The 19,116-nt window shown below is 50.7% G+C and overlaps 4 protein-coding genes; 2 read left to right on the top strand and 2 right to left on the bottom strand.

Moving 5' to 3' along the window:
• Nucleotides 1-562: 562 nt before the first annotated feature.
• Nucleotides 563-2,786, top strand: RCC_08027 (uncharacterized protein; the record flags this gene model as incomplete). XM_023773279.1 has 2 exons in its annotated part: nt 563-1,934; nt 1,993-2,786. 2 exons carry the CDS (start codon nt 563-565, stop codon nt 2,784-2,786), a joined length of 2,166 nt encoding a protein of 721 aa, XP_023629047.1.
• A 1,425-nt stretch (nt 2,787-4,211) lies between these two features.
• Nucleotides 4,212-4,763, top strand: RCC_08028 (uncharacterized protein; the record flags this gene model as incomplete). Its single annotated transcript, XM_023773280.1, has 1 exon — nt 4,212-4,763. One exon carries the CDS (start codon nt 4,212-4,214, stop codon nt 4,761-4,763), a length of 552 nt encoding a protein of 183 aa, XP_023629048.1.
• A 5,853-nt stretch (nt 4,764-10,616) lies between these two features.
• Nucleotides 10,617-14,014, bottom strand: RCC_08029 (uncharacterized protein; the record flags this gene model as incomplete). XM_023773281.1 has 7 exons in its annotated part: nt 10,617-11,069; nt 11,119-11,303; nt 11,352-11,497; nt 11,566-11,660; nt 11,718-11,897; nt 11,955-13,606; nt 13,693-14,014. 7 exons carry the CDS (start codon nt 14,012-14,014, stop codon nt 10,617-10,619), a joined length of 3,033 nt encoding a protein of 1,010 aa, XP_023629049.1.
• A 664-nt stretch (nt 14,015-14,678) lies between these two features.
• Nucleotides 14,679-18,197, bottom strand: RCC_08030 (uncharacterized protein; the record flags this gene model as incomplete). XM_023773282.1 has 6 exons in its annotated part: nt 14,679-15,080; nt 15,131-15,214; nt 15,267-15,319; nt 15,379-15,530; nt 15,578-15,672; nt 15,723-18,197. 6 exons carry the CDS (start codon nt 18,195-18,197, stop codon nt 14,679-14,681), a joined length of 3,261 nt encoding a protein of 1,086 aa, XP_023629050.1.
• Nucleotides 18,198-19,116: the final 919 nt, after the last annotated feature.

The following is a 19,116-nucleotide window of genomic DNA, read 5'->3' on the forward strand; positions in this document are numbered from 1 at the left end:
TATTAGGAGTAGGGAAAAGAAGTTTGCGATTTGTCTTCAAAGCCCTCTTCTCAACCTAAGCGGCTGATAAAGAGGCTGGCGGCGTACATACCGTGGTATAAAATGGTTCTGGCTACGATATAGCCGTAGCGACCGACATGCGGAGGAAGCACTCGACGCGTCTTCGAAAATCACACGACGCGACTCCTAAGCGAAGAATTCTCGTGCGGTATTCAAATGTGAAGATAATAAGCACGAGAGAACAGGTGAAAGTGTTGTCGGAAAAGGCTCTATCTAGCCATCTCTCGACTGTCTACCATAATGTCCGAATTGACAGAAACCGGCTTCTTGATTATCATTACATCTAGTGAATGTCTATCTGTCCCGTGCTTGAGGTTACACAGCCCTAAATCTACACATATTCACTGTTCCTCTCCACTCTCCCCACAGTTTTACTGGCTGCTTCGACGTTAGTGTGGAGGAAGATTTCCGAGCGCGCCTGACCGACACTTCCTATATAATCTACATTTAATCTGTTGAATTTCTCGACCTACAACCTCATCATCACGACATTTCCGCGCCAATGTCCGCACCGATGTCTACGTCAACGTTTGGGACAATACCTCCACCAATACTCTTGACGCCCTCTCCGCCAAGAGACCATCTTTCTGGCTTGCCAAGCGAGCTGCATGATCTAATCTTTCGCTACCTCGACCTTTGCGACATTGCACACCTTCACCAGGCGTCTCGCACTTTCCCCATCGACTGGATCAACGTCACTAGGGACCAACAAGACAACATCATCAACAACACCAAATTTTGCGACAAACTGCGTTCAGATGTGCGCAACTCTCGTAACCCACGCAAGCTCAAGCCTCTCCCTACTTCGAGTCTACCTCAAGACAGGACCTACGCGGAACTCTTGAAGGATCCCACACAGCCTCGCGACTTGGTCCGCATCGAGAAGCAAGAGCATCTGGCTGCACTTCGGGATGGTTTGCTGTTCAAATCTAATGCTTTCCGGAATGATCGAGATGCACCGTTGAGCGAATCGAAGGAGAGGCTGGGCTTGAGGGAAGACAACTCTGATACATACGTGCAACTGATCAACCAGGCAACAAGCGAACGCGAGCGAGTGGGATTTGAGAGCCAGCGCATTCGTGATGAGAGAACAAGGATGAAAGCTCAAGCAGACCGACTCGGGGAAGTTATCTACAAACTGTTCAAGGATCCCCTCTTCTTGCCACGTACCTGCCGGAATTGCCTCGTGCATACTGTAAAAACGGGGCCCGGAGTTGCATACGATAAAGTATTCGGCGTTGTACACTGTGGCCCGTGTGGCGATAAGCGCCTCTCGATCAATCACATCCTTACGGGTCACCTCTATGGCGACCTAATATCATTGGTGGTCATCTCGGGAGTGTTGGGGGAAGTTCAACGAATCAACCGCAGAGTTCACCTTGACACTGCCTGGGTCAAGCAGTTCACGACTCAAGATTGGGTGGGCTTTCAATGGATTAGCAAAGACTTCACCGAAATCTTTGCTCAGTGCTTCGCGGGAGTCACTTTCGCCGTGCTTCGCGATCGACCGATGCCCTTGCCACTTGACGGTGTAGGCTATGGAGGACAAGAGGCGGCTGATAAGTTCAACATTTGCAGTACCGCTGCAACTCTCGCGACTCAATGGTACACCCAAGGAGCCCAGCAGAGCTCTCCACAAGGGCAGTTTTATCACAACATCCAACCTGACTTGAGTTTGCGATGTATCTTCTGGCTCCGAGTGGACCTGTCTGGAGCTGAGCGTGTGATCGAGATCTACAAGTGCATGGCTTCTTACTACGAGAAGTTGCCCGGGCAGTATCCGAACAAGATCTTGCTGGGAGAGGATGTATACATCCGCAAGTTTGCTACCCACTTCTGGCATGAGCAGCTGTTCAAGGAGACCGAAAAAATGCGTAAGTTGGATCCATGAGTTTCATATGAGTGCAAGCACAAACTGACTATTGAACGCAGTCGTCGACGTCCTGATTGTACATCTCAAGCTGCCAGCGGACCTTTTCGATCCAACGATGCCCATCATCTCCTTACCGGACGCCAACCGGGTGGTTTACGACTACTTCGGCTGCACCTTGTCTCAGATGGCGTGTGCGATGCTATCTTTGCAGAACACTTCCGTCGACATTCCGTTCGTGGCTGTGGTGAGAAGAGCGGTCAAAATCATTATCGACCAAATCGATGACAATGATATGGTATTTTTGATCGCCAGCCTTGCTGTCCTCGGGGACGAGCTTCCATCAAGAATCTTCGGGCCGCCACCCACACACGTGCCATTGAGGTATTGGATGTTTCGACAGAACATTCCCAGGGACGAGCCATATGCTTGGACACCCAGCATGGCAGCCATCGCGGCTGGCTTCAATCATGAGGCATACCCTTCTGCGATTTGGTATGAGGTTGCGGCTCGGACGGCCCCAATGCCTATTCTTCTGGCGAGCTACCCTGAATGTCCCGCGACTGAGTCCTCTCAACTGGAGCCACTTGTTTTGGACTTTACTCCCTCTACGAGTCAGGGCTCCTTTTTCACATCCACTCAATTTCCTCTGCCGCAAGACGCCACGACGACCATTGGAGCGAACTTGTCGACGGCCGTCTTCGGAAACAGCACTATTCTGTCTTCCGCCATCAACACCAATGGCCTCAACGCTTCTGGAGCGAATCTTGGAGCCGATGGCTATCAGGTGGCGTTTGACGACCCGATGGATCTTGACGAGTATGATGATATGGCGCAGCATCTCAACGGAGTGTGATACTCCACACTGCGCAAGCAGCCTTCCATCCTCACTTGACCAGTTCGCCTCAATCGGAGGATGACTGGCACTAACTGGCGCGTTCTTCTGCCCAATTTCCCACAAAAGCGTTGGTTTTTTTTTTTCTTGGCTTGTCCCAACTTCGGAGAGCATGTTTTCATTTCCTTTGCACTCCCGAAAAGCGATGAATGAATTGACTGAACGCGATCGAGTGAGCTCAGATAGAACTACAGGCCAACATTATCCAATACAGTTGAACTATCTTCTGTAGTCTTCTCTCATCATGCCGGTGGTCAGTTCCAGCCCGGCTGGCGTAGATGTCGCCACTGGAAAATCCATTCCGCTTCTTGCTCTCTCTCTCTCAGGCTGAGATTCGCGACCTGTCTCTTTGCTCGAGGAACTTGATTTATATCCCGACACTAGCTTGCTGTGAAGGATCACAACACAGCCTTTACTACTCGCTTACTTGGTAGAAGTGATGTCAAGGTGTGTGTAGCAGCAATTCTGATGTAGGAATAGAGAACCTGGGATGAACAGCAGACAGTTACATTTGATTATATGCGCTTTCCGTGTCCTCATCACTTGGCTCCACTCTCCAGGCGTGGGCCTAAAAGAGTTTCGTGGGCTCCTTTGCTTTTGTTTGATCCGCACAAACAGCGTGGTGTGTGGCGATGATGGTGCTTCAAGTCGACGTGTAAGCAGGGAAAGCGCACCTAGAGGATACACAAGTCCTTTGGCGACGTGATGTCCAAAGAAGGAATGTGAGTCTCCAGATCATGTTCGTAAGTCGTATAGACACCGCATGCTCTCATACTAGGAATCCTGACGTGAGCCAGTCCTGCGCTCCAGAACCAGAGAAGAGGACATCAGTTCTTTTTGGATTGCGACCGTGAAGAGCGGTCGGAGACCGTAAATCGAAGAAGTAAATTGCTTCCTCGCTATAAACAGAGATGTTTGGTATAACTAACTGTTACGGAGCGTAGATAAAAAGGGACTAATATAAAGGATAGACACGTAGTTGTACGGAGAGTCTAAGTCTAAGCTTTGAGAATGAAGTTAAAGATGTTCAAGGATGACTCAGCATGCACTCATGCCTGAGGCATCCGTCATATGAAGATGAAGTCGTAACAATCATACGTATTTCATACTGCCTGCTGCATCCATGCATCTTGGGGTTTGATTCTCCAGTGACCACGATGATCTGCACCTTCAATCTAGCGTCAGGTCAGGATCGACACCACCTTCACCTTCATCCAGGTGCCATCCAGCCACATCTATATCTTATAAACACGAAACCACAGGCCGTCCCAACACTCAAATTGCTTCCATCCGACCAGGCCGTCTACCTCCGCGCACCGCTCGCCACACGAATTGTCATACGCAGTGGCATTCTGGCTTGGTGACCTCATCCCGGACCTGTGCGACATGGTCCTGAGGGAACTCGACCCAGACGATGCCTTACAGCTTTCCCTCGCTCTTCAATTCCAATACAGCAACGGATCGACTTGCCGAGATAAATTCCTCTTCAACCACATCGAAATCATCCAGCGTATGCGGCGCACCAACATGCTACGCAACACATCTTTCTCCACGACAATGAATTCCGATGGTGTTGGGAGCCGGATTCAGTCAGGCCTCTGCCCTCTCCAGGCATCATACCTTCCACCGAATCGAGCATACCACCAGCTGATACACGAGCCCTCCTTCACCTCGTCGTCCAACGCCAAAAATGGAGAAGAAAAGACCGAACACCTTTGTTTCATCCGATACCCTTTGCTGTTCCGATCTCTGGCCTTCCGCGATGGTGTGGATGCGCCTCTAGAACGCTCGAGAATAGCCGTGAAACTCGCTGCTGGGTCTAATGTGACATATGCGCAGCTCCTGCAGACTCCTCCGAATGAATGGCGACCAAGACCACCAATCACCGTCGAATTTGCGACGATAAGCATAACACTGCATTCCAAGAACAGGCGCTGATGACCAACTTGTTCCGCACGATTCACGATCCACCAAGAGAGTCTGGGTACATTCAGAAAGAGTTTCTATGATACTTCCCTGGCCGCAAGATATGTAAACTACGCGAGCGTTGACGACCTAGTGTGCTGCGCATCCTATGTTCCCAACTATCTGGTAGTAGACTACGTCAGTAAGTATTTGAAATTCCCGTGCGGCACTATGCCCGTTAACACTCGACAGGTACTCGCAAGTTCTTCGCAATGAACCCGTTCATCGGCCAACGTTACTTCTCTCCACAAACGACCGGCATGATGAGCTACAGAAACGAAGAGTACACCACCAAGCATGTCGCTGAAGTATTCATTCATCGCCTTGCAGGCGTAAGTCTTCGTGAGGCCGAGATACTTTACAGGACAGAGTCGATTCTGCCCGTACATGGACAAGATGCGGGGGGAAGTTCAACATCTGCACCACTGCTTCACAGCACGCCACCCGATGGTCGGAGAAGAATGAATCTTCAAGATACATCCTTGGCTACAACATCTTTGACGAGGCGAGGTTTGCTTTAGGAGGATGAAAGCCGAAGTTTACTAGCCAAAAGAGCTTGAGCAAGGTGTAAAACTCGATGGCACGCTTGTATGAGAAACTTTTTGGGATAAGCCATGCAGGAAAGATGCATCAGGGCCAAGGAGTCGAGTGGGCGCGTAAGTTTGCGGCCTCCATCTGGCACGAGCAGATCTTCAAGCTCGATGGCGCCGTCCGTAAGTTCCCTGTTTTCTTGGTCGAGAGTTTGAACAACCCACGCTAACACTTTGCGTCACAGACGGCGAAGTTCTCTGTGTCCATATCCGGATACCGAAGCATCTGTTCTAGATACCAGCCCTCAACAACGTGTTGCCTGTCATTACTACAATCCCGATCGACCAAGCCAAGCAGATCGGATCTAAGCACTTCGGCTTCACACTCGGCCAGACAGCTGCCGCTATGCTGTCTTTACAGGAAACTTTGGCCATGGTTCGCATGTCAGACGTGCTGGCGAGAGGTTCACTCATCCTGGAAGATTCAAACAGCCAACTCGTGCTTCCCTCTCTGGTGTGTCGCCTGGTAGTGCTTGGGACGGACATTCTCACTCGAGTCCACGGTTCTCTGACCGACTTATTGCCCATCTCCTGGCTCATATGCCCCAGCCGGCCAAGGGGCAATCYCCCTCATCCACCTATGTCTATGTCGCTACCTACCGAATCAACTGTGGCTGCTGGACACTTCAATACAGTATGGCCGTCTGACATGTAGTGTAAGTATGTTCAGGGGTTGCTCCTTCGGTGCCTGGAGTCACACTGAGCTCGAGCATTTCCCGGGACTCTGCGGCTCCGTTCTACCCATCGCACAATCCCACAGCCTCCTCGAACGCTCCAGACGGTCTGGAGGGCTCCATCACCCAAGCTGGGACGGCGACAGTAGCCGCCTAAAACAACAAAGCCCACTCTCTCTTCTGGCCTTCTGACTGCTACGCTGATTCTAAAAGCTCTCTGAACGTCGAACATAGGCCAGGCATTGTTCGACGAGATCTTGAACTTCTCTAAGTAGCATACCACTACGCAAAAACCCGAGCGCCATGATCTCCGGTTGCTACGGCGCCTACACTACAACGCAACCCACCATCGCCTCGGTTGGGTTGGAGCCGATCGACGGTGCCAAGTTGTTGCGATTGATGGCGCCTTCTGGTTTGCGCACTCTGTCTCTCTTAGTGGACACCGGTGAGTCGTCTCCGCTCGAGGCAGCTCGCTTGCCTTTGCTTTTTGCTGCTGACCGGGCGGCCTTTTGGGCGGATGACTTGCCACTAGGCTGTACTGTTCATATGTTAGCATTGCTCGCCCATGGTATCGCAACGGAAGGCGTACAGGTTCTCTTTTGGCTCCCACGTCTCGGCTGTCTCATCGTCGTAGCCGAGCTACTTGATGCGAGAGCGAATCTGACCTCGCACTGGCTTGTGGTCGAGAACCCTTCTCCACCTGGTATTCGCCGTCGCTCTCGCCGCTCCACTCGTCTTCGCCTTCTTCCTCCTCGTCCTCGCCGTTTGCGAAAGCGACCCTTGGCTTACCACCGAGGAGCCCGTCGGATGTGTCAATGTCAATATCTTTGGCTTCGGACACGGTCACTCCAGCATTGCTTCCGATGCAAAGTGCTCATATATTACGACAGCGTAGAGTATGCCGACATCGTCTCGCCAAATCTACGTCGAGCCACAACAACTCCTGCTGTCAAGGCGCTTTTGCAACAAGATGCTGATCAAAGTCTCAGCACGAACGTTTGCTTCTGAAGGAACAATTAGGTCCTTGCGATGGGATGTTTGCTGCCTGTGCTGACATTCAACATGTATTTCTAGCGGTATCTCCGCTGCTACTCCTCGTCGGTTCATTCAGCAAGTTTACACAGCAGACGGCACAATGTCAGAGTTGCAGTGCAGCAACACGAGACCATAAGCATGACTCTCCCACTGGGTCAAAACTGGCGTAGAAGTCAGGCTCAACATAAAACGACTCYGCGGCGGAAAGGCCAGTAAACACGCAGCACAAGCAGCGATCATTGCCGCCTGCGATCGAGACTCATTGCGGTTCCTCCTTCGCTGCTTCCAATCTCATTCGGGAGTATGTCTATACAGGGAACTGGACAGTAGTAGCCTTCTTACACACCTATAAGAGATCAACCTGAGACACGGCTTTTCTACTCGCCCAGCATGGGCGTAGAAGTGTATCTCGATGTGGATACTACGTTGTGGTAGGGCTATCAACATTCACACCACTTCCAACTTACGTTCAATGTCCGTTGCAATCGAAATATGCTAGCATTTCTCTGTTGCTGCTCCGTATCTGTATCGCTAGAACAAGCTGATGGTATGCTGCTCAGTAACGGTGTCTCGATGTATGTGTGAGGGATGAATAGGGAAACATTCAATCATGAACGATGGATGTTAGCGAATCCAGGCAATTTCAGCAATGCGATTGCTAGAAACACCCTCAACATGGCTTGTTTTCCGCCTGAATTTTGGTGCATACAAGTTCGACTGCAATCTCTCTAATGTGGTTTCTCACGCGTCTGACTAGTAGAACATCACAATCAGTGAGACATGAGCAATGGCACAATTGGCTCTAGAGAGACAGTCTTCGGCATTGCTTCCTACCCCTCGATCACAAGCTATTGTAAATTTCGGTTCCTTTAACCTGGCCAAACGACAGCCGAAGATAATTCAACGCCGAGATATCATGACCTTCCCGCAACTCAATCATCGCAGCATCCTTCCTAAGTATATCAATAGGTTTCCCCCATAGCCTCTCAGCAAGTGTCTCCACTTCGCGAGCAACCCGCTGCCAAAGCCATCCATGCCAAGTTCTGCCTGTTTGAAACAAGTCTGACGTTGTCCTTTCGCACTCCGTACACCAGCAGTTCTGCAAATAAATGCATGCGTGTGTCATTTCGTGCAGCGCAGTAGCACGGAACTCCTCCTCGGTGTGCATTTTGCGTGCGTCGATGATGATCCGAGGGCGTAATATTTTGTTTTGAAAGGCATGGGTCTCTCCCAATCTATCAGGACGAAGTGGGCCGAATTCAACGGTGATGTTTCCACTGAGCTTGCCATTGAAGAAGATGCGGTCGTACTCCATGATGGCTTCGAAGAAGATTCCACTTTGAGTGGGCTGTGGAGGTATGCTGGCCGTACCCTGGAGCTCACTGAAACGGGCTTCGATTTGGGGCTGAAGTCTGTGGATATAGCTTTGGTGGTGGAGGGTATGCTGCGCATTTGGCGTCTGCATATATCGGACTATGATCTTGATGCATTCTTCAAGTCTTCCCTCTGGACATGCTGGTTGGGCCATTTCTGTAGCTCGATTTCGAACGTGATGTGCTGTTTTGTGCGGTTCGTGGACGCTAAGCTGGCCTGCTGTCGTGCCGAAAGGGTGGGAAAGGCGGCAGAGGTGATACAGGTAGCTCAAAGTGTGCGTGTGTTGAGTAGCTCGTCAGGTGGCGCAGAGAGAGTATGTAGATCATGGTTTTCATTCAGCTTGAGGAATTTACCAGTGCGCTTCGGCTCCAACAATTTCCCGGCTCCACAACCTCCTCGCTCACAACACATTTCCAAACATCAAGACGGTCGCACATCCAGCAGGCTGATGAACAAGCACAATGGCCGTCATTACTCTCTCGCAACACATCGCAGCGCTCTCGGGTGAGGTTCTTAACAAGATCCTGACTGAAACATTCKGAATCGCAGCAGGCAAGCAAGTCGAGCAGCAAAAATGTTCCGGGGCTTTCTCGAGATGATTCTAAATCTACTCTGGGCCCATCCCACGCGACACTTGTCCAAGACATTGCTGACCTCTTACCCCATCTCTTAGGCATCAGAACTGGCCACAGGCTCACAACCATCCACCYACTCCACGTCAACCAGTACACTCGCGCCATCCACTCAATAGCCTCTTATGGGAACATCTTCATCTTTCGCGCTGCTATCTGGGACCTGGGTCGATGGTTGAACCCTCCAGCCAACTGCAACAAGCGTGGGTGCAAGAGCTAAATTGCTTCTGCGGCGGCTCACGGAGGATCCCGTTCTTGCTCGACATACTTCGGGACCACTTCTGGACGTTGACAGCTCGCGGAGGAAGATTCCGGGCGGTGCGGGATGCAGCAAATCATCGGGTGGTCATTGGTAGGTTCTATGTGAGGAGAAGAATTGTGGCATTGTCAGTTCGAGAATGGGAAGTTGTTGCGCTTCTGTCGATGGTTGTGGCAATGAGGAAAAGCTGGACACGGTTATACACGCTGGTGGAACTATTGAGATTGAAGCATTGTATGCATCATCGAACTATCTATGCTCACCTGTGGCGGGCTCACGTTCACCACCAGCGATCCGTAGCAGCGGACGCTTTGCGCTCAAGCAGGAGTTGAAAGTCCAGGTCTACGCTCCGACCCCAGAATTGRTCAGAGGAGAACATTGAAGACTTCTGCACTTCTTGATTGAGGTCTTGACTGGGGTCGTTCTCCAGTCGTTTCACGCCACCTGTGAAGAGGCCATCTTAGCGTCAACGACGGAATACCAACGGAACCAGTGCAAAAACATCTCACATTCATTCCCCTCGAACATCAAAAGAAGAGAGGATGCTCACCGGAGGGCGGTTGAGCCGTCCTTCAGCACGTTAGGCGTACCGATGGAGCTGTCGCAACCCTGTTTCACAAAGCAGACCTCCAGCGTGCTCATTAAGGAAACGGCATCGAGTCTTACAAGAACCAGCCATGGATGACTAGTTTGCTAACAATCGTAATTGATGGAAGACTTGGAAGCTAAGGTTCACAAAGCACTCGTCGGCTTATTGTCCGTGAATCTCCTGGCAGGATCGAGCAGTGAAGAAAGCTCTTAGACAGCGAATCGAGTACAGTGCAAGTATTAAGCTTTAGATGGAGCTCAACCAGAGTCAGTCGATCGATCGAGTTCTTAGTGAATTCAGCTTTGGCCGCGGAAATTTACCAGTCTTTTGCATACCTGGCCATCGATCACAGGTAATCTCAATCTTCCACCATGTCTAACTCGTGATCGACTTGCGATGTTTGTCTACATCGCAACAAAACCTTTCGTGATTGCACATTGTGTAGTGAGGTGCGGCTTTTCCATTCACTTCCAATTCGAGCTAACCCGTTTGGGAATGCCGGCACAAGAATCCGACTTGGCATTTCCGACCAACATGATGATGCGGCTTCACAACGTAGCATGGCATGAGTGAGATAAGAGTCTAAATGCAAAATTTCAAGACTAGAGACTAAACTGCGGAAGCTAACATCCACTATCTCTCACTTCCACGCGAGATCTGCTCTACGCCATTCTCACACAGGAGTCCCAGACCCCTCATAAGGTCTATTCAACTCCGCCCCCTGAAGATCCGGCGCAAAAGCCAAATAAGTATCACCTTTAAACCGAATATCCTCCCCTACATCCCCATCTCTCGCCTTCAAAGGAATCCCCGACAATCCGACATAACTAGCAACCGCAGAATGAATATCTCGCCAAAGAACATCAATTCTGATCCTATCAGCCGGATCCATTTCCAAACAGGCACGCACAAGCCTGACTAGTTCCGCTGGATAGTAGGCTTCGATTCCTGGGGCAAAAGGGGGAATGATAGGGATGCTGCCGTAGGGATGCGGAGTAATATCAGTAGTAGGGTCGCGATTCATTAATGCTAGCATGATTCGGCCTATGGCCCAGATGTCGCATGCGACGGACACGGGGTTGTTGTGGTCGAAGTGAGGGTGTGTTGGGAGGTAGGTCATGTGTTCCTGGTGCTGTGTCAGCTTGATTCTACAAAGGTCTGGACTTGATACGAACAGGTGCTCGCCATCCTGATGTGCCAACGTTGAGTGTTTGGAGGTCGTCGCTCGTTATTGGGATCACTTGTCCAAAGTCTCCCATCTGCGGATTGTTAGTGATGGAACTTGATCTTCGTGGTAATTCACTTGCCTTTGGTATCGGTATTCCTCTCCATAGAGTCTGGTCTGGTAAGGCCAGGAAGACTAGACTATCAGCATTATCTTCTTTGACGTAATCCACGCTTCACTCACTGTTTGCAGGTTTAAGATCACGATGAATTACTGGCGTGGCCTGAACAGCTGGTCTCGGAAGTCCCGGGAGGCTACCTTCTTGCAGCAGGTACAGTGCTGAGGCTAGAGCCTCAAAGATGCACCAGATCGCGCGGACTGGGATACGTCTGAAAGCGGTCAGCTGTGAACTAAGTCGTGATTTTCGTCGTCGAGCAGATCTCATGCTCGCACTTACGACTCGAGCAAGTTTCCGAACGCATCTATCTGGCCCATGGTGAAGATGTTTCTATGTCGTGACTGGAGGTCGTGCAGGGTTCCATGCGGGCAAAGCTGTAAGAACATCAGTCAGATTCAATGTCAGTCCAAACGCCGGTAAGGTTTACTCACCTCCATATATATCCTATGCATTCGCAGCCTCTCGTAGATTCCATAGCTGATGTATCGAATGACATTTACGGATTGTTCAAGTGCATTCAAATCAGAGACAATCTTGTACTCCAGAGGCACTCTGAAATTCTGGTCTCTATGCCACATCCTGGGTTTGTTCCAATTACTCCTCAAATAAGACTCTTTGATCACGATTCTGCGGACCGGGAGATTGAAATTGTTTGCTTCGRCCCAAACACCTGCATGTCCATGTCCTCCAATTCCAGCCGTCGCGAGGAACTTCCACGTTCCGGCCGGAGCACCACGACCGGATCCAGGTCCCAACCTTCTTCCGCCTAATGGAAGGGGTGGGACAGCAGCCGCTCTTTGCCCAGGCCTGTAATACCTTCCATTTCTATTGGCAGACTGTTTCATCACTTGGAATCTGGCGGTCCAACCATCCTTCTCTGCTCCTACTGGTGTCCGATCAATAAGACTTTGCCACGCTGCGAAAGGTGCTGCTTTCCGTGCTTCTTGAACATGTGGTGAAAGCCGGCTCGTATAGCTCTCGAGGCTCTCGTCGTCGTCTATCGGCAAAGGAAGGATGCTTTGATCACCAAAGCGCCAGTTTGCCTCGTAGACGTCCTTACGAAGATCATCGATCCGCGATCTAGCAACCACATCCGTTGACTGAGGGAGTCTCTCGTACAATGCATCCCATGCAAAGCTCAACCTGAACTGATCTGGCAGAATCGGCCATTCCGTCAGATTTCTGGCATCGCGCAAGACCTGGTCATACTGAGTGCGCATTTGGTCTGCATTCGCCTGATACTCATCCACCTCGCCAATAGCTGCCTCTGCCTGATCGATCGCTATCTCCCACTGTGAAGTCATCAACTCAATGGCCTTTTCAAACATTGCAGGTTTGGCTCTTGGCACGACATAACCCGCTGCTGGCATATCCAGAGGCCAGTGCGGGAGGAGTACTTCCATATTGAAACGAGCTTTGAGATATGTCAGTTTCATCACTTCGTCCCATAAGGCAAGTCCTGGTGGGCGTTCGGCATTGAAACGTGCTGAAAATTTGGAGAAGGACTTGGCTATGTTGCGCTCCCATCGGACTTCGTCTCGCGGACCGTAACCCCAGCCGGTATATCCGTCTTCTCCAATCTCGTTCAAGAAGCGATCTCTTCGCTGATTGAAAGAGCCGTCGTTCGTGATGTTACCTCGATCCCATTCTTGCACGGCCTCGTCGACGCTCTGTCTGCGTAATTCATCTATCGATTGGCAAACATCTTCCGGAGCCATCTCCATGGTGATTCTTGGGGGAAACCTGAACCTCTCACTCATCTCGACGAGACGGTAGGCTTCTTCCAAAAGCACGTCAAACTCGGCCTGCTCTTCTCCTGGAGGCTCCTTCTTGGAAAACGATGTCCGCGCTTGACCCCAAAGGAGTTCCCAAACAAAACGAACGGGCGATCCTCTAGTCGCAGGGCCCTTATCCCTCTGATCGGTAAGCTGCTGTGTGAAGGAAGCGGCATCCTCGTCATTATCCGCGAGCGAAGCAGCTCCTGCAACCGCATGGTCCCAGATCTGTCCCTTCAAGTCGACGAGATGGTCCACAAGAGGCCCAGGATCCAAGTTGGTTGGGCCGACCAGAGGGTATCCTTCAAGGACCGACAGCGCTTTGAACTCCTCATATGCTTCGACGTACTTTTCAAGCTCAAGGTCCGATGCGCCCGCTCTAGTGAATGCACATGCGCCTTGAAGCCATTGTACCTCTGGAGAATCACCGTCTGTCCAAGGATGTTCCAAGTCCGGCCAATACGTTAGGAAGATATGTATGGGGAGAGGATTGTCCCAAACCACGCCATCGCCCTTGGAGTTGATCATGGCAGCGATGATAGTCTCTGTGCGTTGAGAAACGGGTCCATCGGGAGTACGGAGCCATCCACGAACGTACTCTCTCAAAACGCTGGATGTGGGTTATCTGTACCGCCGGACTCCTGGATGAAGCTCAGAATCTCCCTCTCTTCATTTTGCACTCCATCTAGCAGGCTATCATCAGAGCTCTGTGTACTATCATCTTGCGGTTCTGGAAGAGCCTGGCCGATGTCCAGTGCCTGCTGTACTGCTGGCGCCTCTTGCTGAACTTGTGCTGCCGCTTGCACAGCTGCAGCGACCGCTGCTTTGATCGGTGCTAGTATTGGTCCTGCTGGTGCTGCTGCTGATGCCCGTGGCTGCCTTGTTCTCTTCGTGACCCTGTCCAGAACATCTTTTCCAATCAGCGGCGTACTTTTTGACCTTGTGTTCACCATCACTACCAATAACTTTTCTTGGCTAGATGAAGTCGTGCAAAATGCATCCAAGCGGGGATCATGCGGAGATGAACGACTTTTCGAAATCTTCTTTGTTCTCAGCTCGAGATTTTGACCGCATGTGGTTCGGAGCCTTTGTTCCAGACCTGGAAATCTTCAAAATGAGGCTATCTCAATTCTCCTGTGTATGTGTCGGGCTCGTCATAGGAATCGCTTCTTGATGAGTGATTCGAGCAAGATGCCAGCGCTTCCAGCAAAAGGTTTTTCTAACCAGGTGAGTTCCTTGAGGGAGACGTCTCAATAGTCTGGTGGGCGGCATTAAAAATGGGAAGGTCTTCGTTTCCTCCAGAGAGAGAGTTTGTGTGGTGAAAGCAGTCTCGCATTCGGGCGAAGGAACTTTTGTGACTTCCAATCGSTCTCCTTTGAAACTACGAGGCTCATGCACCTCTTAGATCACTTTTCTCTACGTATATAAGCTACGGTCCGTCTCCAATTCGGACCCGCACATTCACCTCACATCATGTTCCAAAGTCGAGAAGCCGCAGAGAATGATCTAAAATAACCCGTGACTGGAGGCCGAAACCCCTTCTGAAGTACATATATCGCATCACCAAAAACCCAATCCACACCGCATATCTCCCAAGCAATCTCACAAAACAACCTCCTACGACGCAGGCGCAGCAAACAAAAGATAACTCTCCGTTGGAAACTGCAACACCTCCCCATCCCCCCCTTCCAAATCCTTTATAGCAGTTCCCGTAAGTCCCACAAAACTCGCAACCAACCCATGCACCTCCTTCCAAAGTTGCACAATACCCGGTCGATCGAAAGGGATAGGTTCCAGACACGATCTCACCAATCGACAAAGTTCCGCGGGATAGTAAGCTTCTACGCCAGCTTGAAAAGGAGGGATCTCGGGGTCTGATCCAAAGGGATAGGCTTTGCCTCCTCCTGTGACGTTCATGAGGTCTAGCATGACTTCTCCCAGCACCCAGGTGTCGCTTGCTGTTGTTATTTCGAAGCCGTGGTTTGCTTCGGGGTCGGTGTCTGCGTATCTGAGATGCTCCTGGGATGTGTTAGCTTTTTATGTGGATGGATTTGAGGATGGGAACGTACCGGTGCTTGATAGCCTTGAGTTCCGACTTCAAGTGCCTGAAGATTTTCACTTGTTATTGTTACCGCGTTGCCGAAGTCACCAAGCTAGATTGCATGTCAGCAAAGCAGTATCCATTTTGGTGGAAGGGGAATTTACTTTTGCAGTGGGGATTCCACGCCAGAACTTCTCGCTCGGAGCTGCCATGAAGACTGAGGTGATGACCGTTAGCCACTGATAGCCCATACCAAACAGGTAAGATGTTGCTTACTATTCAGCGGCTTAATATCCCGATGCACAACCTGTTGTAGGACCGAAGTCTCAAGTTCCCGTTCAGCAGGCGGTGCAACGCCTTCCTGCATGAGGTAAAGAGCAGTCGTCAGTGCTTCGAAAATGGCCCACAGCATTCTCGGAGGGATTTTCCTATGTCTGTATTAGCGAGAGCGATTCCGTGGAGATGAAATACTTGCCAATTAATAGGATTGCCGTCCCGGTCCTTGTAGCCGGGAACTTTCAGATCATAATACAACTGCGCAACGTCTGCCAGACTGCCATGTTGACACAGCTAGAGAAAGTTAGGGACTTTTCATGATGTGTTCGTATTCTTCAACTCACCTCCATGTAGATTCTGTGCATTTTCAGCTCCTCATAGATTCCGTAGCCGATGTATCTTATAATATTGAAGGAGTCCGACAAAGTGTTAAGCCTGGACACAAGGTGATATTCCAACGGGATACGCCTGTCACGGGCTCCAAGCCATGGCCAGTCCACGTTCCAATCTGTTCGAAGATACGTCTCCTTGATGACAATCTTCGCAATCACACCGAGGGTATTGTTATACTGGGCCCATACACCTGCATGGCCAAAAGATCCTTGTCCCGCAGTGTATAGAAACTCCCAATGTCCTTCGGGAGCAAAAGCGCCACCACCAAGATCCATCAACACATCGCCATCCCTCGATTCTCTGCTGATAGCGGGGCGGTCTTCCAAGGGTCTGTAGAACCTTCCGTACTTCGTTCGCATCCTCTCCATCTTCTCCATGGCCTTTTCTATAGATGCCAATTCTCCTGCATCTTCCGCTTCACTTTTCCTTGTTCGCCATGCTTTCTCGCAGTATCCCCAAAGCTCGCTCCAAATGTAAGGCGAAAGACGAGCACAGTAGTCACTCGCCGATTCCCCGGCCTTCCACGCGAGGGGAAAGATACAGTCTCCCTCATACCTCCAAGCCGTGTTCTTGGCAAGGATATGCAATTCTTTGATCCGTTCTTTCGTGACAGTGTCCGTGGTGTCGGGAACCATCATCCTCACCATCCTCCATGAATGGGCGAGAGCGGCGTAAGTTGGTCCGAATGGAATTCCCTTCTCGTTGATCTCTTGGTCCCGGTAGGCGCGTAGATCCGCCGCCGTTGCACTGAAATTTCTCAACTGCCCAGCTCGTGCCTCTGCATCTGCGATCTTAGCTTCCCATCGCGGCGCCGCGGCTGCTCTGGCTTCAGCGTACAGAGCTTTTTGCAAATCGCTAAAAACCCAGTTCCTCGCTGGCTGATCGTGCCGCCAGTATGGTTCAAGACCATATAGATCAAATCGCGATCTCAGGAGATGCAGTTCTCTTGCCCAAGCTCGAACTTCGTCTTCCACAGATCGATCGTTGAGGCGCTCGCGGTATATCGAGTACGAAATGGTGAAGTCTTCCACGTCGTCAAGTGGACCGTAGCCCCAGTTAAAGCAGGGATCTGCTGAAGTTGCCTCTTCAAATCTATCAAAGCGATCCTGGAAAGAGTTCTGGCTCTCCTGATGCGCCCTTGTGTTTCCCAGTGCCCATTGATCACGAGCGAGAGACACACTTCGTTCGCGAATGTCGTCTACTTTATCACAAACATCTTCTGCCTGCATAGTTGCATCGAGCAGGGGAGGAAATCGATGCAGCTGATGCAGATGGGCGGCCTGATAAGCCCCTTCCCAGAGCGCCTGAAACTTACCTGCTTCAGCGTCGGTGGATAGACGCCATTCTTGAAATTCTTGCCAGACCTGGTCCCACAGGATGTCCCACAACAGTCGCGCTGGGGAACCAAGCGGCCGTCCGTTATCGAAGTAGTCGGCAAGGTGTTGATTAAAGACCGTTGCAATCTCTGTTCTAGTAGCGTCGTCAATGGTGCGCCAATTCGCAGTTGTGGGAGCAAATCTCCAAACACCCTCCCTCACGCTTCGGATGTAATCATCCAGAGACTCATTATCCTGCCAATCATTAGGGAGAAATGAAATAGCATCTTCCAGTATTTCCATTGTTCTGACATCTTCCAGTATTTCCATTGTTTTGACATCTTCGTAGAGCTGCAGAAAGTCATAAAGTTGGGGACCGTGATCCATTCCTCCATAGGCGTATATCTTGACAGCAATGAATAGCCATACAGTCGCTCGCACATTGGTGTCGACCTCGACCCAGGGGTGATCCAATTCGTTGAAATGCCTCAAGAAGGTATGCATCGGTAGGATCGGACGATTCCAATTCCTTTCATTCGGCAAGGAACTCGACACCCTGATCATGTCTCGGATGATCTGTTGGGCCCTTTGCAAGAGTTTTCCTTCGTAATTTATTACTCGTGAGACGTAGTATCTGAGTCCTTGATGGACGTCTTCACCACCTCCCAGCTCTTTGATCATTGCGGTGGTGGCCGTGGCATCTTGGTCCTCATCGTCAGAGCGTCCACTCCCCACATCMCTCCCGCCATATTKACCGTCTTCGCTTCCAGTCCCAGCATCTACCTCCTTTGCGACAGCTACCTCTGAGTCTCTGCCATCCAAAGCAGAAGGATCTATCGAGCTGCTGCCGTCTGAGTCCGATTGTTGGTCCTCATCACTCAGTCTGGCACGTTTCGTCAGCTGAGCTGGTTGCTCCTCTTGCTCCTCTTGCTCCTCATCACCAGAAGGCTCCTCCGAGACCGCGGCCAGTGCGAGCTGCGGCCTGTTTCCGGCTTGGTCTTCTTGACGCTTCCTCTTCATACTGTCGAGCCGCTCGCGATTTGCCTCGTCGAGCGCCGAATATGACAGCAGTGGAGTATTTGCCTGTCTGCTTCCGCTTCTTGTCACCATGATCGCGTTTGTTTATTGAGTTTATCAGAAATTGTGCAGTAGATCTAAGAACCACTGCTGAGCGATGATTTGCGGCTAGGATTGGGTGGCTTTGTTTTTGTCCACAAAACATTTTGGGAAACTGCATRCAGCGTAGTATGCTTTCTTTGTTCAACATCGGAATCGATCACGATGCCGCATAGCTGCCCGTGTGCTGCGATCGACTTACGAACCCATAGATAACTGAAGGTACAGTGTCTTGTTTCTCTGAACGACTCCGCAAATTGACAGCTCCGGTGTCAGTAAGTCTCATGCAGTAAGGTAGTCATGGCTTGCTATCTGACTAGGGTTCAGCCCTAACCCTAACCCTACCGTCCGCATCCTTAGAACATGCCGTGTAGCATGCACCTCCAACACCAAGGTGTCGGTGCCGAGAACGATTAGATATCCTTGTGACTCAAGTCGGGACTCGGGTTGTAGCAAGACCGTRAGTGATGCGAATTAAAATCCTTTTCCAAGAAGTATGAGGGACAGTGGAGCACGAAGGATGAAGGATCCGGTTTGGAAGCGGCTCAGTCATGACGTCTACATGCATGCATGCAAAGCTGGCTGCGAATGTCAAAGCGCAGCCAAACGGATTGTGCAAGCAACGGATTCTTTAGTAAAGAACAGACCACAGTGGCAGAACGTAAAGTTGATATTTGTAGTCGGCTTCGGGATGATCTGTTTTGTTTGATTGTGTCTGAGGCGGTACGGAGCCTCCAACAACAAGAAGCTTTCAAGGATCTGCACTGCAGCAGTCTTTTGGATCCCCGAGCTCCGTCGCAGTGCGGAGAGTCTCGTCCGAGATTCCGTTCACGATCCTGCGCCATTACCATCGAAACAAGACATAAGAGGTAGCTCATACCTCACTAAAGTATGTGGTATTCCGACTGGAACA

The sequence above is a fragment of the Ramularia collo-cygni genome (genome assembly GCF_900074925.1).
Source record: "Ramularia collo-cygni strain URUG2 genome assembly, contig: RCC_scaffold13, whole genome shotgun sequence".
Taxonomy (NCBI): Eukaryota; Fungi; Ascomycota; class Dothideomycetes; order Mycosphaerellales; family Mycosphaerellaceae; genus Ramularia; species Ramularia collo-cygni.